Raw genomic sequence first — 16370 nt, forward strand, 5'->3', positions numbered from 1 at the left:
CCTTGCTCTTACAGTAAAGAACCCTTTTTGTACTGGTGATGAAACTTTTTCCTCTAATCGTAGAGGATGCCCTCTTGTTAATGTTGCAATCCTGGGTATAAACAGATCATGGGAGAGATCCTTGTATTGTCCCCTCATGTATTTATACATAGTTATTTGGTCGCCCCTTAGCCGTCTTTTTTCCAGGGTAAATAATCCCAATTTTGATAGCCTCTCTGGGTATTCAAGTCCCTTCATTCCATGTATTAGTTTAGTTGCCCTTCTTTGAACCCCCTCAAGCACTGCAACATCTTTCCTGAGCACCGGTGTCCAGAACTGTACACAGTTTTCCATGTGAGGCCTGACGAGTGCCTTTTATAGTGGGAGAATAATGTTCTCGTCCCTCACCTCTATGCCTCTTTTAATGCACCCCAAGACTTTATTTGCCTTTGCTTAGCTTGGTTCTGTTGCTGTATTTATGTTATGAGTTTGTTTCTGCTACTGTAGTTCTGTTATCAACTTGCTTTTGCTGCTGTATTCATGTTTAAGAGATAAACAAGTTAAGGGTGGAAACACACAGTGTAGCTGACTACACACAGCCAAAACATCTGTGTGGCTATTGGCCACCAAAGTTGGGCATGATATGGCTGTGTGCGGCTAGTCACCCTTAGCGTGGACTGCTACTCATAAGCTAGTACTATGTTCTTGGCCCCCCAGGCTATAATTTGCCAGCCAGCCCCTAGTTGTTCTTATAGATATTTACATTAGTCATTTACTACCTCTTTACCATCTTAGGACAGTCTAATCAGCCCCCATACTCTGGATGAAGGCGTTCCCATATCAAGGCGATTGCCCCACTTTCAGGCAGGGCTTTCCTATATACGTGTGACAAAGTGAGATTTCCCTTTTTTAGTTACATTATATGTCATTGTGTTTTCCTGTAGTGGGCCCAGTGTTAAGTGTGAACGTTGTGTGTTGTCCGTGTGATGTGTATGTGTTTGTCTTATGTCAATGTCAGGCATTGTAGACGGTGTAATGTTATGTGTATTAGCTCAGACAGATCACTAAATAGTTATTGTCTGGTATTGTATCAGTCTAGTCTGGTTTTGTGTGTGTCTGACCAAACCCTCTGTGCGCGTGTGATGTGTAAAGGGTGAGTCACGTGATAGGGGGAGGAGACGGAGAAGGAGTCGGTGAAGGAGGGAGTAGTAGTAGTCAGGAGTGAGAGGAAGAGGTTGCAGAGTGGAGATGCAATGGAGAGTAAGAGCCATGTGAGGAGACAGGAGGTTCGCTGCGTACCCGTGCCGTGTCCCGGGCATCCTCCTGCAATGATAGAATGCCTGGACGTGGGAGAGTTTGGGGAGCAAGTTTTGTCTTCCTGGAATCGGTGGTGGCATATACATAGTTCCTCCATGTATCTACTCCATTAAGGGACGTACGTGAGAGAGAGACTGTAAAAGTGGGGTAACTTTTTGAAAGGTGTGCCTTGTTTGCAACAGGAGTGTTCTAACAGGAATTCGACAGATAACAGACTGCAGCTGTACAAAAGAAAGGGAGTGACTGCTGGATACAAACTTATTGAAGGAAGAATTCTCAGAATGAGTGTGCATGTTAATACTTAAGGCTGTTCCTGCCGTGTATTGGAACTGCACAAATTGGATTTATAGGTAAAGGAAAACCGAGTTCCTCCGGTTTTTGAAAAGTTATTCATTTGTCTGTGGACTCAATTATTTGCACCAATCAATGGAAAGGGGCACTGGTGTCACGAAGACAAACAGGTTTCAAGTGGTTCCTTGCCTAGGTATTATTTATGGTGCCTGTGTGCGACTGGTACCCAGAGGGAGAAGATGGAAGAACCACCTATGACAGAGTAAGTTCCTTACCCCACCATCTTGCCGCAGCACTAGGGAGCGGCATCGGGCCACCACACTCCAAGTTATTACAAGTGTGTATATTCATCCTGTTGGACAACTACGATGTCTGATGAGGTGATTTTACATCTGACTCAGATGTAACACTGTAAAATATAAGCCATAATACTAGAGAAACTATGTGACTACCAACATATAAAGGTTCTTACGATCTCCTCCTTAGTTTTAAGCAATGTGAGACCAGACCCTTTTCTGATGCAGTCGTCTTTAGCATCCTCCCAGGTCATTCTTGCATTTGAGAAGTAATAACAGTTAAGACCTATTTTCTTCCATTCCGTGGGACATGCTCTGCAGAAGGTCCCTAAGGTGGGAAAGAGGGGATCAAGAATTACAAATGATGTGAAAGTGAGACTTCCCAAAAATTAGTCAGATTGAAATTAAGATTTCTTAAATATTAGTGCTCTTTATTCTCAGTAAGAGAAACCAAGTAATCTTGTAGATATGATACCTTTTAATGGCTAACAAAAATACATTATGCTATAGCGAGCTGTCAAACCTACTCAGAGTTCTTCATCAGGCAAAATGGAACAGATCTAAAGACGTATTTAGATCTATTCCATTATACCTGAGGAAGAACCCTGAGTAAGTTTGAAAGCTCACTATAACATCATGTATTTTTGTTAGCCATTAACCCCTTCCCGCTCCATGACGTATAGGTACGTCATGGAGTGGCGGGGTATGTACGAAGAGAGGTTGCGGGGCAACCTCTCTTCATACAGTGCGGGCGTCAGTTGTTTATTACAGCTGACACCTGCGGGTAATAACCGCTATCGGCCGTTCGGCTGATCGTAGCTATTGACCATTTAAATGCCGCTGTCAATTCTGACAGCGGTATTTAAATCCCCTGAACGATGTTCGGGGGTCCCGTATGGCCCCCCTGCGGTGAGATCGGGGGAGCCGTGCAGGTGTCATGGCTGCCGGGGGCCTTCTGAAAGGCCCCAGGGCTGCCTTTCCACCCATGGGGTGGCTTGATAGACTGCCTGTTAAATGGCCGTATGACGTAATGCTATAGCATTATGTCATAGTGCAGGAGCGATCAAAGCATCGCATGTTAAAGTCCCCCAGGGGGACTTTAAAGTAAAGTTAAAAAAAAGTTATAACAGTTTAAATCACCCCCTTTTGCCATATCTATTATTAAAAAATTTAAATAATAAAATAAAAATACATATTTTATCGCTGTGTCCGTAAAAGTCCGATCTCTCAAAGTAGCGCATTATTTTTCCTGCACGGTGAACGTCGTCCGAAAGAAAAATAGAGAACGCCAGAAATGCACTTTTTTAGTTACCCTGTCTCCCAGAAAAAACGCAATAAAAAGCGATCAAAAAGTCGTATGTATTCCAAATTGGTACTATCAGAAATTACAGGACATCCCGCAAAAAATGAGCCCTCGCTCAACTACGTCGACAGAAAAATAAAAAAGTTATTACGTGCACAAAATGACCGCAGAAAATAATTTTAAAAAAAATGTCTTTGAAAAAAAAAAAAGAGTAGTACAGTAAGAAAAAACCTATACAAGTTTGGTATCGTAGTAATCGTACCGACCCATAGAATACAGTTATCATGTCGCTTTTGTTGCAGTTGCGTGCCGTAGAAACAAGACGCACTGAAAGATGGCGACATGTTTTTTGTTTTTTTCTCATTTTACTCCACTTTGAATTTTTTAAAAGTTTTTCAGTGCATTATATGGTACTTTTAGATAGCACCTTTGAAAAATACAACTCGTCCTGCAAAAACAAGCCCTCATACAGCTACATCGATGGATAAATAAAGGAGTTACGATTTTTTTGAAGGGGGAGGAAAAAACGAAAATGGAAAAAGAAAAAGGGGCCGCGGTCACAGCTGTGGCAGAAGTCCGAGACATTCTCCCTATGCTTTCAATGGGGCTAGCGCTGCTGTCGCTAGCCCCATTTAAACCATTTGCGATATGCCGGTTCCATACCGGCCTCTTTCTTGCGCTGCGATGCAAGATTTTTCTCGTGCTCTCGCAGCGCAAGAAAGAAAATATTGCCAGTGGGTGGGAGCCCTTTATAATCTCCATGCTTTTTTCTTCAGCTATCTGCTTCTGTCATGGCTGTTAGCCGTTGCTGGTGGTGCTACCCCTCATCCATCCCATCTGCCAGTTGTGGCCAGCAGCACTCTTTTTCCATTCTCTGCAGCAGACGCCATACTGTCACTTATTTTGTCAGTCCAGCTCGTAGGGTGTTCGCCGCCTCTTAAAGGACCTGCATACAGGCAGCTTTTCTGCTCCAAGGTAATCAGAGTGTCTCCCGGGGTACTTAAGGATTTGGAGGGTGCCTGAGCAATAAGTTCTGATTAACTCCTGGTTTGACCCATGCTTATATCTGGCTGGCTCTCTCCCTGCACCACTCTCGGCACTAATTCGGAAACACTACAAACGATGACTAGTGGCTGTCAAGGTTTCTTCACGCTTCATGGCAGATTTCTGTTCTTTCTGCCTCAGGACGTCCAACCAGAAAACAGGCTGTTCCAATATCTCTCCTTCCTGTCTTGGTTACCATACTATACCTTCCCCAACCTTCCTGACCGGAACGTTGACATCCAATTCTGCAGGAAGCGGGTACATCTGACCTTGGCACATCAGCAACATCTCCGGATGCTATAGACCTACTGTCATGTCTCGGGGAAAACTTGATTTGTAGGGACACAGAGGGTGCACTATTGGTTTGGGGGCAGGAATATATTATGGTATTACTGTTCAGGGACACAAAGTGAGATTTACATTGTTGGAGGTACAAAGGAGAATTATTACTGTGTTGGTGTTACAAAGTAGGGTGCTTTTACTTTGTAAGGCACAAAAGGGGTTATTATTGTTATGGGGAGATACTGATAGGAGGAGTAGTGGCAGGATAGGGGGAAGAGTGTGAAGAGACAAGTTGTGGCTAGAGTAAGTCTTCATAGTGGTCTGGGGCCAGATAAAGAAAAAGAATAGTGAATGACACCAATCAGAAAATACATAATCTGTGATCACTAGAGATGAGCGAGCACCAAAATGCTCGGGTGCTCGTTACTCGAGACGAAATTATCGCGATGCTCGAGGGTTCGTTTCGAGTAACGAACCCCATTGAAGTCAATGGGCGACCCGAGCATTTTTGTATTTCGCCGATGCTCGCTAAGGTTTTCATGTGTGAAAATCTGGGCAATTCAAGAAAGTGATGGGAACGACACAGCAACGGATAGGGCAGGCGAGGGGCTACATGTTGGGCTGCATCTCAAGCTCACAGGTCCCACTATTAAGCCACAATACCGGCAAGAGTGGGCCCCCCCCTCCCAAAAACTTTTACTTCTGAAAAGCCCTCATTAGCAATGCATACCTTAGCTAAGCACCACACTACCTCCAACAAAGCACAATCACTGCCTGCATGACACTCCACTGCCACTTCTCCTGGCTTACATGCTGCCCAACCGCCCCCCCTCCCCCCCACAGCGCACACCAAAGTGTCCCTGCGCAGCCTTCAGCTGCCCTCATGCCATGCCACACTCATGTCTATTTAGAAGTGCGTCTGCCATGAGGAGGAACCGCAGGCACACACTGCAGAGGGTTGGCACGGCTAGGCAGCGACTCTCTTTAAAAGGGGCGGGGCGATAGCCCACAATGCTGTACAGAAGCAATGAGAAATATAATCCTGTGCCACCGCCATCAGGAGCTGCACATAGCAGGGCATAGCAATGGGGAACCTATGTGCCACACACTATTCATTCTGTCAAGGTGTCTGCATGCCCCAGTCAGACCGTGGTTTTTAATTCATAGACACAGGCAGGTACAACTCCCTATTGTGAAGTCCCTGTGGACCAACAGCATGGGTGGCTCCCTGGAACCCACCGGTGGTACATAAAAATATCCCATTGCAGTGCCCATCACAGCTGAGGTAGTAATGTCATGTTTAATGCAGGTGGGCTTCGGCCCACACTGCATGCCCCAGTCAGACTGGGGTTCTTTACAAGTGGAAACAGATGCATTTATAATTCCCTGTGGACCCACAGCATGGGTGGGTGCCAGGAAGCCACCGGCGGTACATAGAAATATCCCATTGCATTGCCCAACACAGCTGAGGTAGTAATGTTGTGCTTAATGCAGGTGGGCTTCGGCCCACACTGCATGCCCCAGTCAGACTGGGGTTCTTTACAAGCGGACAGATGTAGGTTAAACTCCGTGTGCACCTACAGCATGGGTGGCTCCCTGGAACCCACCGGCGATACACAAAAATATCCCATTGCATTGCCCAACACAGCTGAGGTAGTAATGTCGTGCTTAATGCAGGTGGGCTTCGGCCCACACTGCATGCCCCAGTCAGACTGGGGTTCTTTACAAGTGGACAGATGTAGGTTAAACTCCGTGTACACCTACAGCATGGGTGGCTCCCTGGAACCCACCGGCGATACACAAAAATATCCCATTGCATTGCCCAACACAGCGGATGTAACGTCAGTTGTAATGTAGGTGGGCTAAAAATTCATTTGATTACACTGTAGGCGAGGGCCCACAAAAATTGCTGTATCAACAGTACTAATGTACATCCCAAAAATTGGCCATTGCCAACCAAGAGGGCAGGTGAAACCCATTAATCGCTTTGGTTAATGTGGCTTAAGTGGTAACTAGGCCTGGAGGCAGCCCAGTTTAACGAAAAAATTGTTCAAGTTAAAGTTTCAACGCTTTTAAGAGCATTGAAACATATAAAAATTGTTTAGAAAAATTATATGAGTGAGCCTTGTGGCCCTAAGAAAAATTGCCCGTTCAGCGTGATTACGTGAGGTTTCAGGAGGAGGAGCAGGAGGAGGAATATTAGACACAGATTGATGAAGCAGAAATGTCCCCGTTTTTGATGGTGAGAGAGAACGTAGCTTCCATCCGCGGGTGCAGCCTACGTATTGCTTACGTATCGCTGCTGTCCGCTGGTGGAGAAGAGAAGTCTGGGGAAATCCAGGCTTTGTTCATCTTGATGAGTGTAAGCCTGTCGGCACTGTCGGTTGACAGGTGGGTACGCTTATCCGTGATGATTCCCCCAGCCACACTAAACACACTCTCTGACAAGACGCTAGCCGCAGGACAAGCAAGCACCTCCAGGGCATACAGCGCGAGTTCAGGCCACGTGTCCAGCTTCGACACCCAGTAGTTGTAGGGGGCAGAGGCGTCACGGAGGACGGTCGTGCGATCGGCTACGTACTCCCTCACCATCCTTTTACAGTGCTCCCGCCGTCTCAGCCTTGACTGGGGAGCGGTGACACAGTCTTGCTGGGGAGCCATAAAGCTGGCAAAGGCCTTGGAGAATGTTCCCCTGCCTGCGCTGTACATGCTGCCTGATCTCTGCGCCTCCCCTGCTACCTGGCCCTCGGAACTGCGCCTTCTGCCACTAGCGCTGTCGGATGGGAAGTTTACCATCAGTTTGTCCACCAGCGCCCTGTGGTATAGCATCATTTTCGAACCCCTTTCCTCTTCGGGAATGAGAGTGCAAAGGCTCTCCATATACCGTGGATCGAGCAGTGTGTACACCCAGTAATCCGTAGTGGCCAGAATGCGTGTAACGCGAGGGTCACGAGAAAGGCATCCTAACATGAAGTCAGCCATGTGTGCCAGGGTACCTGTACGCAACACATGGCTGTCTTCACTAGGAAGATCACTTTCAGGATCCTCCTCCTCCTCCTCTTCCTCCTCCTCAGGCCATACACGCTGAAAGGATGACAGCCCAGCAGCATGTGTACCCTCACCAGTGGGCCAAGCTGTCTCTTCCCCCTCCTCCTCATCCTCCTCATGCTCCTCCTTCTCCTCCTCAACGCGCTGAGATATAGACAGGCGGGTGCTCTGACTATCCAGCGACATACTGTCTTCCCCCGGCTCTGTTTCCGAGCGCAAAGCGTCTGCCTTTATGGTTTGCAGGGAACTTCTCAAGATGCATAGCAGAGGAATGGTGACGCTAATGATTGCAGCATCGCCGCTCACCACCTGGGTAGACTCCTCAAATTTTCCAAGGACCTGGCAGATGGCTGCCAACCAGGGCCACTCTTCTGTAAATAATTGAGGAGGCTGACTCCCACTGCGCCGCGCAAGTTGGAGTTGGTATTCCACTACAGCTCTACGCTGCTCATAGAGTCTGGCCAACATGTGGAGCGTAGAGTTCCACTGTGTGGGCACGTCGCACAGCAGTCGGTGCACTGGCAGATTAAACCTATGTTGCAGTGTCCGCAGGGTGGCAGCGTGCGTGTGGGATTTGCAGAAGAGTGCGCAGAGCTGGCGCACCTTTCCGAGCAGGTATGACAAGTGGGGGTAGCTTTTCAGAAAGCGCTGAACCACCAAATTAAAGACATGGGCCAGGCATGGCACGTGCATGAGGCTGCCGAGCTGCAGAGCCGCCACCAGCTTACGGCCGTTGTCACACACGACCATGCCCGGTTGGAGGCTCAGCGGCGCAAGCCAGTGGTCGGTCTGCTCTGTCAGACCCTGCAGCAGTTCGTGGGCCGTGTGCCTCTTCTCTCCTAAGCTGAGTAGTTTCAGCACGGCCTGCTGACGCTTGCCCACCGCTGTGCTGCCACGCCGCGTCACACCGACTGCTGGCGACGTGCTGCTGACACATCTTGATTGCGAGACAGAGGTTGCGTTGGAGGAGGAGGAGGAGGAGGAAGGTGCTTTAGTGGAGGACGCATAAACCGCCGCAGATACCACCACCGAGCTGTGGCCCGCAATTCTGGGGGTGGGTAGGACGTGAGCAGTCCCAGGCTCTGACTCGGTCCCAGCCTCCACGAAATTCACCCAATGTGCCGTCAGGGAGATATAGTGGCCCTGCCCGCCTGTGCTTGTCCACGTGTCCGTTGTTAAGTGGACCTTGGGAGTAACCGCGTTGTTGAGGGCGCGTACAATGTTGCGGGAGACGTGGTCGTGCAGGGCTGGGACGGCACATCGGGAAAAGTAGTGGCGACTGGGAATCGAGTAGCGCGGGGCAGCCGCCGCCATCATGCTTTTGAAAGCCTCCGTTTCCACAAGCCTATACGGCAGCATCTCTAGGCTGATCAATTTTGCAATGTTAACGTTTAACGCTTGAGCGTGCGGGTGCGTGGCGTCGTACTTGCGCTTGCGCTCAAACTGTGGCACTAGCGACGTCTGGACGCTGCGCTGAGAGACATTGCTGGATGGGGACGAGGACAGCGGAGGTGAGGGTGTGGGTGCAGGCCAGGAGACGGTAGTGCCTGTGTCCTCAGAGGGGGGTTAGATCTCAGTGGCAGGTTGGGGCACAGGGGGAGAGGCAGTGGTGCAAACCGGAGGCGGTGAACGGGCATCGTCCCACCTTGTGGGGTGCTTGGCCATCATATGCCTGCGCATGCTGTTGGTGGTGCCTCCCCAAACTGCCACACCGTAGAGCACCTTGACCTGTGCAGGGTGGCATGGCGCGAGGGTGCGCTTTGGGAAACAGTTGGTGGATTATTCGGTCTGGCCCTGCCTCTACCCCTGGCCACCGCACTGGCTCGGCCTGTGCCCACACCCTCACTTGGCCCTCCGCATCCTCGGCCGCGTCCACATCCTCTAGGCCTACCCCTACCCCTCAGCATGCTGTATTACCAGTGATTTGATTTCCCAGGCAGGAAAGAAATTGGCGCAAGGCTGCACTCAACCGTAGCTGGTTGCGTCTGATTTTTTTACGTTCTCCACACAGCACACACGTACCCAGAGCCCTTAGGACTGACACAGGCAGGGCAAATATACTTTCTTCCCTTTTGTTTAAAAGGATAGGCCCACTGCGTCTATTCACTGAATAATAAGTTTAATAACTGTGTTGCGGCCCTGCAAAACTGTCACAGAACTTTACTGTTGCAGAGTTACTAACTGTGGCAGAGCAGGTATTTCCCAGGCAGGAAAGAAATTGGCGCAAGGCTGCACTCAACCGTAGCTGGTTGCGTCTGATTTTTTTACGTTCTCCACGCAGCACACACGTACCCAGAGCCCTTAGGACTGACACAGGCAGGCCAAATAGAATTTTTTCCCTGCTTTTTACAAGGAACACCCACACTGCGTCTATTCAATGAATAATGTATGTCTTCTGGCCCTGCCTACACAATTCTATCCCTGTAGTATTAATGCCGGGTGCAATGCTCTGCACAGCCGGTTTTGAGAAAAAAAAAAAAAATGCAACACTGCTAACAGCAGCCTGGACAGTACTGCACACGGATAGATGTGGCCCTAGAAAGGACCGTTGGGGTTCTTGAAGCCTACACTAACTCCTAACACTCTCCCTGCCTAACCCCCACTTCTGTCCCTATTGCAGGGCGCAATGCTCTGCAGATCCAATTTTGGAAAAAAAATAAATAAATACTGTGCTAACACAGTACTGCACACTAGTAGATGTGGCCCTAAGAAGGGCCGTTGGGGTTCTTGAAGCCTACACTAATTCCTAACGCTCTCCCTACAGCAGCTCCAGCACGATAGTACTTTCCCTCAGCTAAGTCACAAGGCATGTGTGGCGAGCCGCGGGAGGGGCCGATTTTTATACTCGGGTGACATCTGATCTTTCCAGCCACTCACAGCAGGGGGGTGGTATAGGGCTTGAACGTCACAGGGGGAAGTTGTAATGCCTTCCCTGTCTTTCAATTGGCCAGAAAAGCGCGCTAACGTCTCAGAGAGGAAACTGAAAGTAACCGGAACACCGCGTGGTACTCGTTACGAGTAACGAGCATCCCGAACATCCTAATATTCGCACGAATATCAAGCTCGGACGAGTACGTTCGCTCATCTCTAGTGATCACTGGAGGTAATTGTACTGTAAACACTATCACAGTGTAGAGCTGGTATCTGACTATTAGTAGTGACCACATTATGTAAAGGTATACTAGAATTGAACCTATATATATATATATATATATATATATATATATATATATATATTTTAGGGGAAGGCAAAACATATGTCTATAGGTCTTGCAGGGCCCAAGCTAACCTTGTGCACCAGGACCCATGAGCCTTTATCTATTTATTCCCCTTTGCCAAGATATTGAGCGCATACATATACTCGCTACTATTAGGTCTTAAGAGTAAAAGCTTTAGTATGACATGTTTTTCTGTATTTTCAAGTATTTTTACATTTTTGTTCTGAACTTGTAGTGTGTAATGCAATAAATCTTTTGCCTACAACCATTTCACATTTTTCAGTTGTGCACGTTCTCTCCTATTTTAATTATAGTCGATAATATTTTAGAAACTTGGTAGCATCCAAGCTCCATTTACTGTATACAGAACATCAACATGTCTTCTTGTGCAGACACAGGACATATCAACAGTAATTAGTAACAGTAATTTAGTGAATCCTGCACTCAGCAGGGGGTTGGACCCGTTGACCCCGGAGGTCCCTTCCAACTCTACCAGTCTATGAGTCTAATTATCTCCAGTGTAACTCCAAACAGAGTTGTCTTCGACTGGACTTCCAGGGCTTTACTGTGTCAATGACTGTGCCCATCGGAGGTTCTTCTAATACTCAAAGGCTAGTCTACACTTGACAATGGATTAGAAACTGTTACGACTGGTAGGGACAGATGGACAGGGGATCCCAACAGCAGCTCTCTCCCGTGTCCCTACCTACTTGCCCCCCTGGTCAAGGCCCCAGGGCGACAACTGGGCAAAGGTCCAGGCGCTGCACTAGGGACAGGGACCCCATGGAAGGACGGACAGGGAAACTCACAGGAAGTGCTGAGAAACTGACAGAAACAAACGGAGCAAACCAGAGAGTAGTTGAGAAGTAGGCAGGGTCAAAACCGGAGGACACCACTGGAGGGACGTACCTCTTAAGGAGCGCCTTGTGGAAAACCCTATGGATTCTCCACGTGTCCGGCAGGCCTAGCTCGTACGCCATAGGATTGATGACTCTGGTGACTGGGAAAGGGCCCACAAATCGGGGGGCCAGCTTCAAGGAAGGCACTTTTAATTTCCAATTCTTGGACGGCAAATATACTAACTGGCCCACAGAAAACGGTTCAGAAATAGTACAGGTGTCTCTACTCCTCTTTAGCACCGCACCCCTGGACTGCTTCAAATTGCCACGCACCTTCTCCCACACCTCCCGCAGGTTCTGGACCCAAGTGTCTGCTGAAGGACTATTGGAAGAAGATGAGAAAGACACCTCGAAACTGGGATTAAAACCAAAATTACAGAACAAGGGAGAAACGCCAGTCGCCCAATGTGTATGGTTATTAATAGCAAATTCGGCCATCGCTAAATAATTAACCCAGAGGCTTTGACAATCACTCACGTACATTCTGAGGTACTGATGGCAGACTGCTCCTGTAACTGGAACCGAGTGGACAGGTCTTGCACCACCCCGGTCAAGACCTGAACTTGGTTTGCTAGAGCCGCAACAGCCTCCATGTCAGGGGTCAGACGGGGAGGCGGAAGCGAGTATCCAGCAGCAATAGAGCCAGTGTTTCTGTTACGGCTGGCAGAGACAGATGAACAGGGGATCTCTACAGAAACTGATATACAAAAATGTCATCTTCATTGTTGTATCACTTACCTAGGGTCTTGTTAAGAGCTTTGATATCCTGGAGGAAATGTTTTAAATCATCTGAAATAAAGATGAATTATGTTTAGTCATCAGAGAAATAGCATCAAGTGAGCAACCTTGGAAGTGGGAAGTGAAGCTTGGGTTTGGGTATCGGGCCATGAAAATATATATGTTAGACAAGCTCCATTCGAAACCTACAGATTTTGGTTAACCAAACATTATCTTCCCTCCATCACGCTAGTAAGGATAAAATGTGATTGTTCTCAGTAAGGCTACATTCACACGGGTGAAGTTGAAATTGTGTGAAATTGCGGTCCTCCGGCACTTGTTTCACGCATGTTAGAGGATCACAACTGTTTCCCATTTACTTCATTGGCAAACACCACATCACAGTCGCGTCCACATCATACGGCATGCAATGTGTTTGACTGTCCCATTGAAAACAATGGGTGATGCATTTCTGAAAAGACAGAACATGATGAGCTCCTTAACCTCACAGCATCGCTGCGCAGGAAAAAAACTGTTCATGTGAATAACTCAACTCAAAAGAATGGAGTTCATATTCGTGCGAGCTTCGTGTGTCTCGCAACGTGTGAATATAGCCTAAGAGAAACAAAATAATCTTGTAGATATGATACCTTTAAATGGCCAACAAAGATCATATTAAGGATGGCATGTTTTTTTAGGACAGATGACCTAAATGAAAAGAATTTCTCCTGGTGACACATTCACTCTTCTCTATGCAAGACCACCAGGGATGTCATAATTAAAGCAAACCCGTGACACTGAACACGCTGTTTAACCCCTTGAGGATGCGGACATTCTTCTTATTTCATTTGTGCTTTTTCCTCCCCACTTTAAAAAAAAAATCATAGCTCTTTTATTTATCCATCAACGTAACGGTCTGAGAGCTTGTCTTTTGCTGGACGAATTGTACTTTTCAATAGTAATATGTAATGTGCCATATAATGTGCTGAAAAACTTTAAAAAAATAAATAAATGGAGTGAAATGCAAAAACATAAAATCCCACCTTCTTTGAGGGGGTGGGGGTCTTGTTTATACAGCAAAAATGACACGATAACTTTATTCTGTGGGTCAGTATGATTGTTGTGATACCAAATTTATATAGTTCTAAGGGCTTATTCCGACATGCGTATATCGGCCAGGTTTTCTCCCCCGGCCAATATAAGCTGTCCCTATGTGCAGGGGGAGTGCGGATATACGCACGTCAGAATAAGCGCTTAGGTTGTTTTTTTTGCTGTACTACTTTTAAAATATTCGTATCATTATGACTTTTTGATTGCTTTTTATTGTATTTTTTCTTGAAAAAGAGTTGACCAAAAAGCACAACTATGGCGTTTTTTTTTTCTAGCGACCTTTGCAATGCAGGGTAAATAACGTGTTACTTTTATATACTTTTATAGATCACCTTTTTATTAATGCAGTGATACCAAATATGTCTTTCTTTTTTTTTATTTAGATTTTTTGGCAAAAGGTTGTTTCTTTTTTTAACTTATTAACTTTTATTTTTTTTTTAAATAATTAAACTTTTTGAAGTTGATTTTTACATATGTTTTTTTTAGTCCCCACAGGGAAAACCTGCAGTATGATGTAATACCATAGTATTACATTATACTACAATCAAGCCACACCATAGGAGCGTTTTTCCAAAGTGAGTCAAGTTTTTTTTTTTAAAGATTAAAATCCCTTTGTTTCTGTTTACATGTCTATAGGGCAATATTTAAGCAAAGCGAGTTATTTCCTATTATATAACTATGTTATGTAATACTATAAGAGTAAAAGAAGTCATGTCTGCAGACTGTAGCATAGTTATTCTCTAAAACAATTACTGGTCACTTGGCTCATTTTGGAAAAACGCTCAGTTGTTGAGATAAAGGCGTAGAGATAACATTACTAATGACTAGAGATGAGCGAACGTACTCGTCCGAGCTTGATGCTCGTTCGAGTATTAGGGTGTTCAAGATGCTCGTTACTCGAGGCGAGCACCACGCAATGTTCGAGTTACTTTAACTTTCATCTCTGAGACATTTGCGCGCTTTTCTGGCCAATAGAAAGACAGGGAAGGCATTACAACTTCCCCCTGTGACGTTCCAGCCCTATACCACCCCCCTGCAGTGAGTGGCTGGGGAGATCAGGTGACACCCGAGTATTAAAATCTGCCCCGCCCGCGGCTCGCCACAGATGCATTCTGACAGAGATCAGGGAAAGTGCTGCTGATGCTGCTGCTGCTATAGGGAGAGTGTTAGGTGTAATATTAGGCTTCAAAAACCCCAACGGTCCTTCTTAGGGCCACATCTGACCGTGTGCAGTACTGTTGAGGCTGCTTTTTGCAGTGTTGCACTTTTTTTTTTTTTTTGTATATCGGGCGTGCAGAGCATTGCGTCCTCAGTCTGCAGTCATTGTACATAGTATAGGGCCAGTACTGGTGAGGCAGGGACAGTGGGAAAGGTGAAAGAGATATACTGTCTATATAGGCAGTGGGCTTTTTCAAACAAATTGGGGAAAATACAATATTTGGGCTGCCTGTGACCGTCTTCAGTGTACTGCGTCTCTGCTGGGGGTAGTAGTCCTAATTAATACGCAGCTAATTGTTACAGCAGGCTTGCGCAAAATTGTTTGCTGGCTCTGCGTTGCCCATTACATCACCGCCGGCATCCCGTCCAGAGGGGAAACAGTATACATATATACGCTGCCTACAGTATCTGTCTGCTGTCTCAGCTCAGCCTTTAAAAAATTTGAAGCAAAATACTTAAGGCCTACTAGTGGCGTTTGGCCACTTGACTGCTTCTGCGCTGTGAATTCCACTAGCTCAGTCATACACACCTACGTCTCACTACAGGTTTGCGCAAAATTGTTTGCTGGCTCTGCATTGCCCGTTACATCACCGCCGTCATCCCGTTCAGAGGGAAACAGTCTGCAGTAATTTTACATAGTATAGGGCCAGTACTGGTGAGGCAGGGACAGTGGGAAAAGTGAAAGAGATATACTGTCTATATAGGCAGTGGGCTTTTTCAAACAAATTGGGGAAAAATACAATATTTGGGCTGCCTGTGACCGTCTTCAGTGTACTGCGTGTCTGCTGGGGGTAGTAGTCCTAATTAATACGCAGCTAAGTGTTACAGCAGGCTTGCGCAAAGTTGTTTGCTGGCTCTGCATTGCCCGTTACATCACCGCCGTCATCCAGTCCAGAGGGAAACAGTATACATATATACGCTGCCTACAGTATCTGTCTGCTGTCTCAGCTCAGCCTTTAAAAAATTAGAAGCAAAATACTTAGGGCCTACCACTGCCCTTTGGCCACTTGACTGCTTCTGCGCTGTGAATTCCACTAGCTCAGCCATACGCACCTACGTCTCACTACAGGCTTGCGCAAAATTCTTTCCTGGCTCTGCTGTGCGTTCCGTAAGCGAAGTCAGCCTCCAACCACAGGCCAATAAGCGGCACATTTAATTACAGCGTTCTGTTTCTGCACTACTGGTAATACACCATGCGTAGGGGTAGGGTTAGGCCTAGAGGACGTGGACGCGGGCGAGGACGCGGATGGCCCAAGTCAGGGTATGGGCACAGGCCGAGCTCCTGATCCAGGTGTATCGCAGCCGACTGCTGCGGGATTAGGAGATAGGCACGTTTCTGGTGTCCCCAGAAAGTGCATCCAGCAATCTATCGACCAGCCACAGTTCTACGCCGTCCACTGCTACAACTCTGAATCCTCTGGCTGCTGCTCCTCCTTCCTCCCAGCCTCCTCACTCCATTTCAATGACACATTCTGAGGAGCAGGCAGACTCCCAGGAACTGTTCTCGGGCCCCTGCCCAGAATGGGAAGCAATGGTTCCTCTCCCACCGGAGGAGTTTGTCGTGACTGATGCCCAACCTTTGGAAAGTTCCCGGGGTCCGGGGGATGAGGCTGGGGACTTCCGGCAACTGTCTCAAGAGCTTTCAGTG

General features: G+C 47.2%; 1 protein-coding gene across 1 annotated transcript in view; it reads right to left on the reverse strand.

Annotated features, from left to right (window-relative positions):
* Positions 1-16370, reverse strand: part of LOC136610201 (C-type lectin domain family 5 member A-like) — a 95884-nt gene that overhangs the window by 13315 nt on the left and 66199 nt on the right. Inside the window, exons 7-8 of the mRNA XM_066589443.1 lie at positions 12416-12466; positions 2060-2211 (exon numbers count right to left, since the gene is read on the reverse strand). Coding sequence (XP_066445540.1) covers positions 2060-2211; positions 12416-12466 — 203 coding nt within the window. The remainder of the gene's footprint in view (positions 1-2059; positions 2212-12415; positions 12467-16370) is intronic.

This window comes from Eleutherodactylus coqui, chromosome 2, assembly GCF_035609145.1.
Source record: "Eleutherodactylus coqui strain aEleCoq1 chromosome 2, aEleCoq1.hap1, whole genome shotgun sequence".
Classification (NCBI taxonomy): Eukaryota; Metazoa; Chordata; class Amphibia; order Anura; family Eleutherodactylidae; genus Eleutherodactylus; species Eleutherodactylus coqui.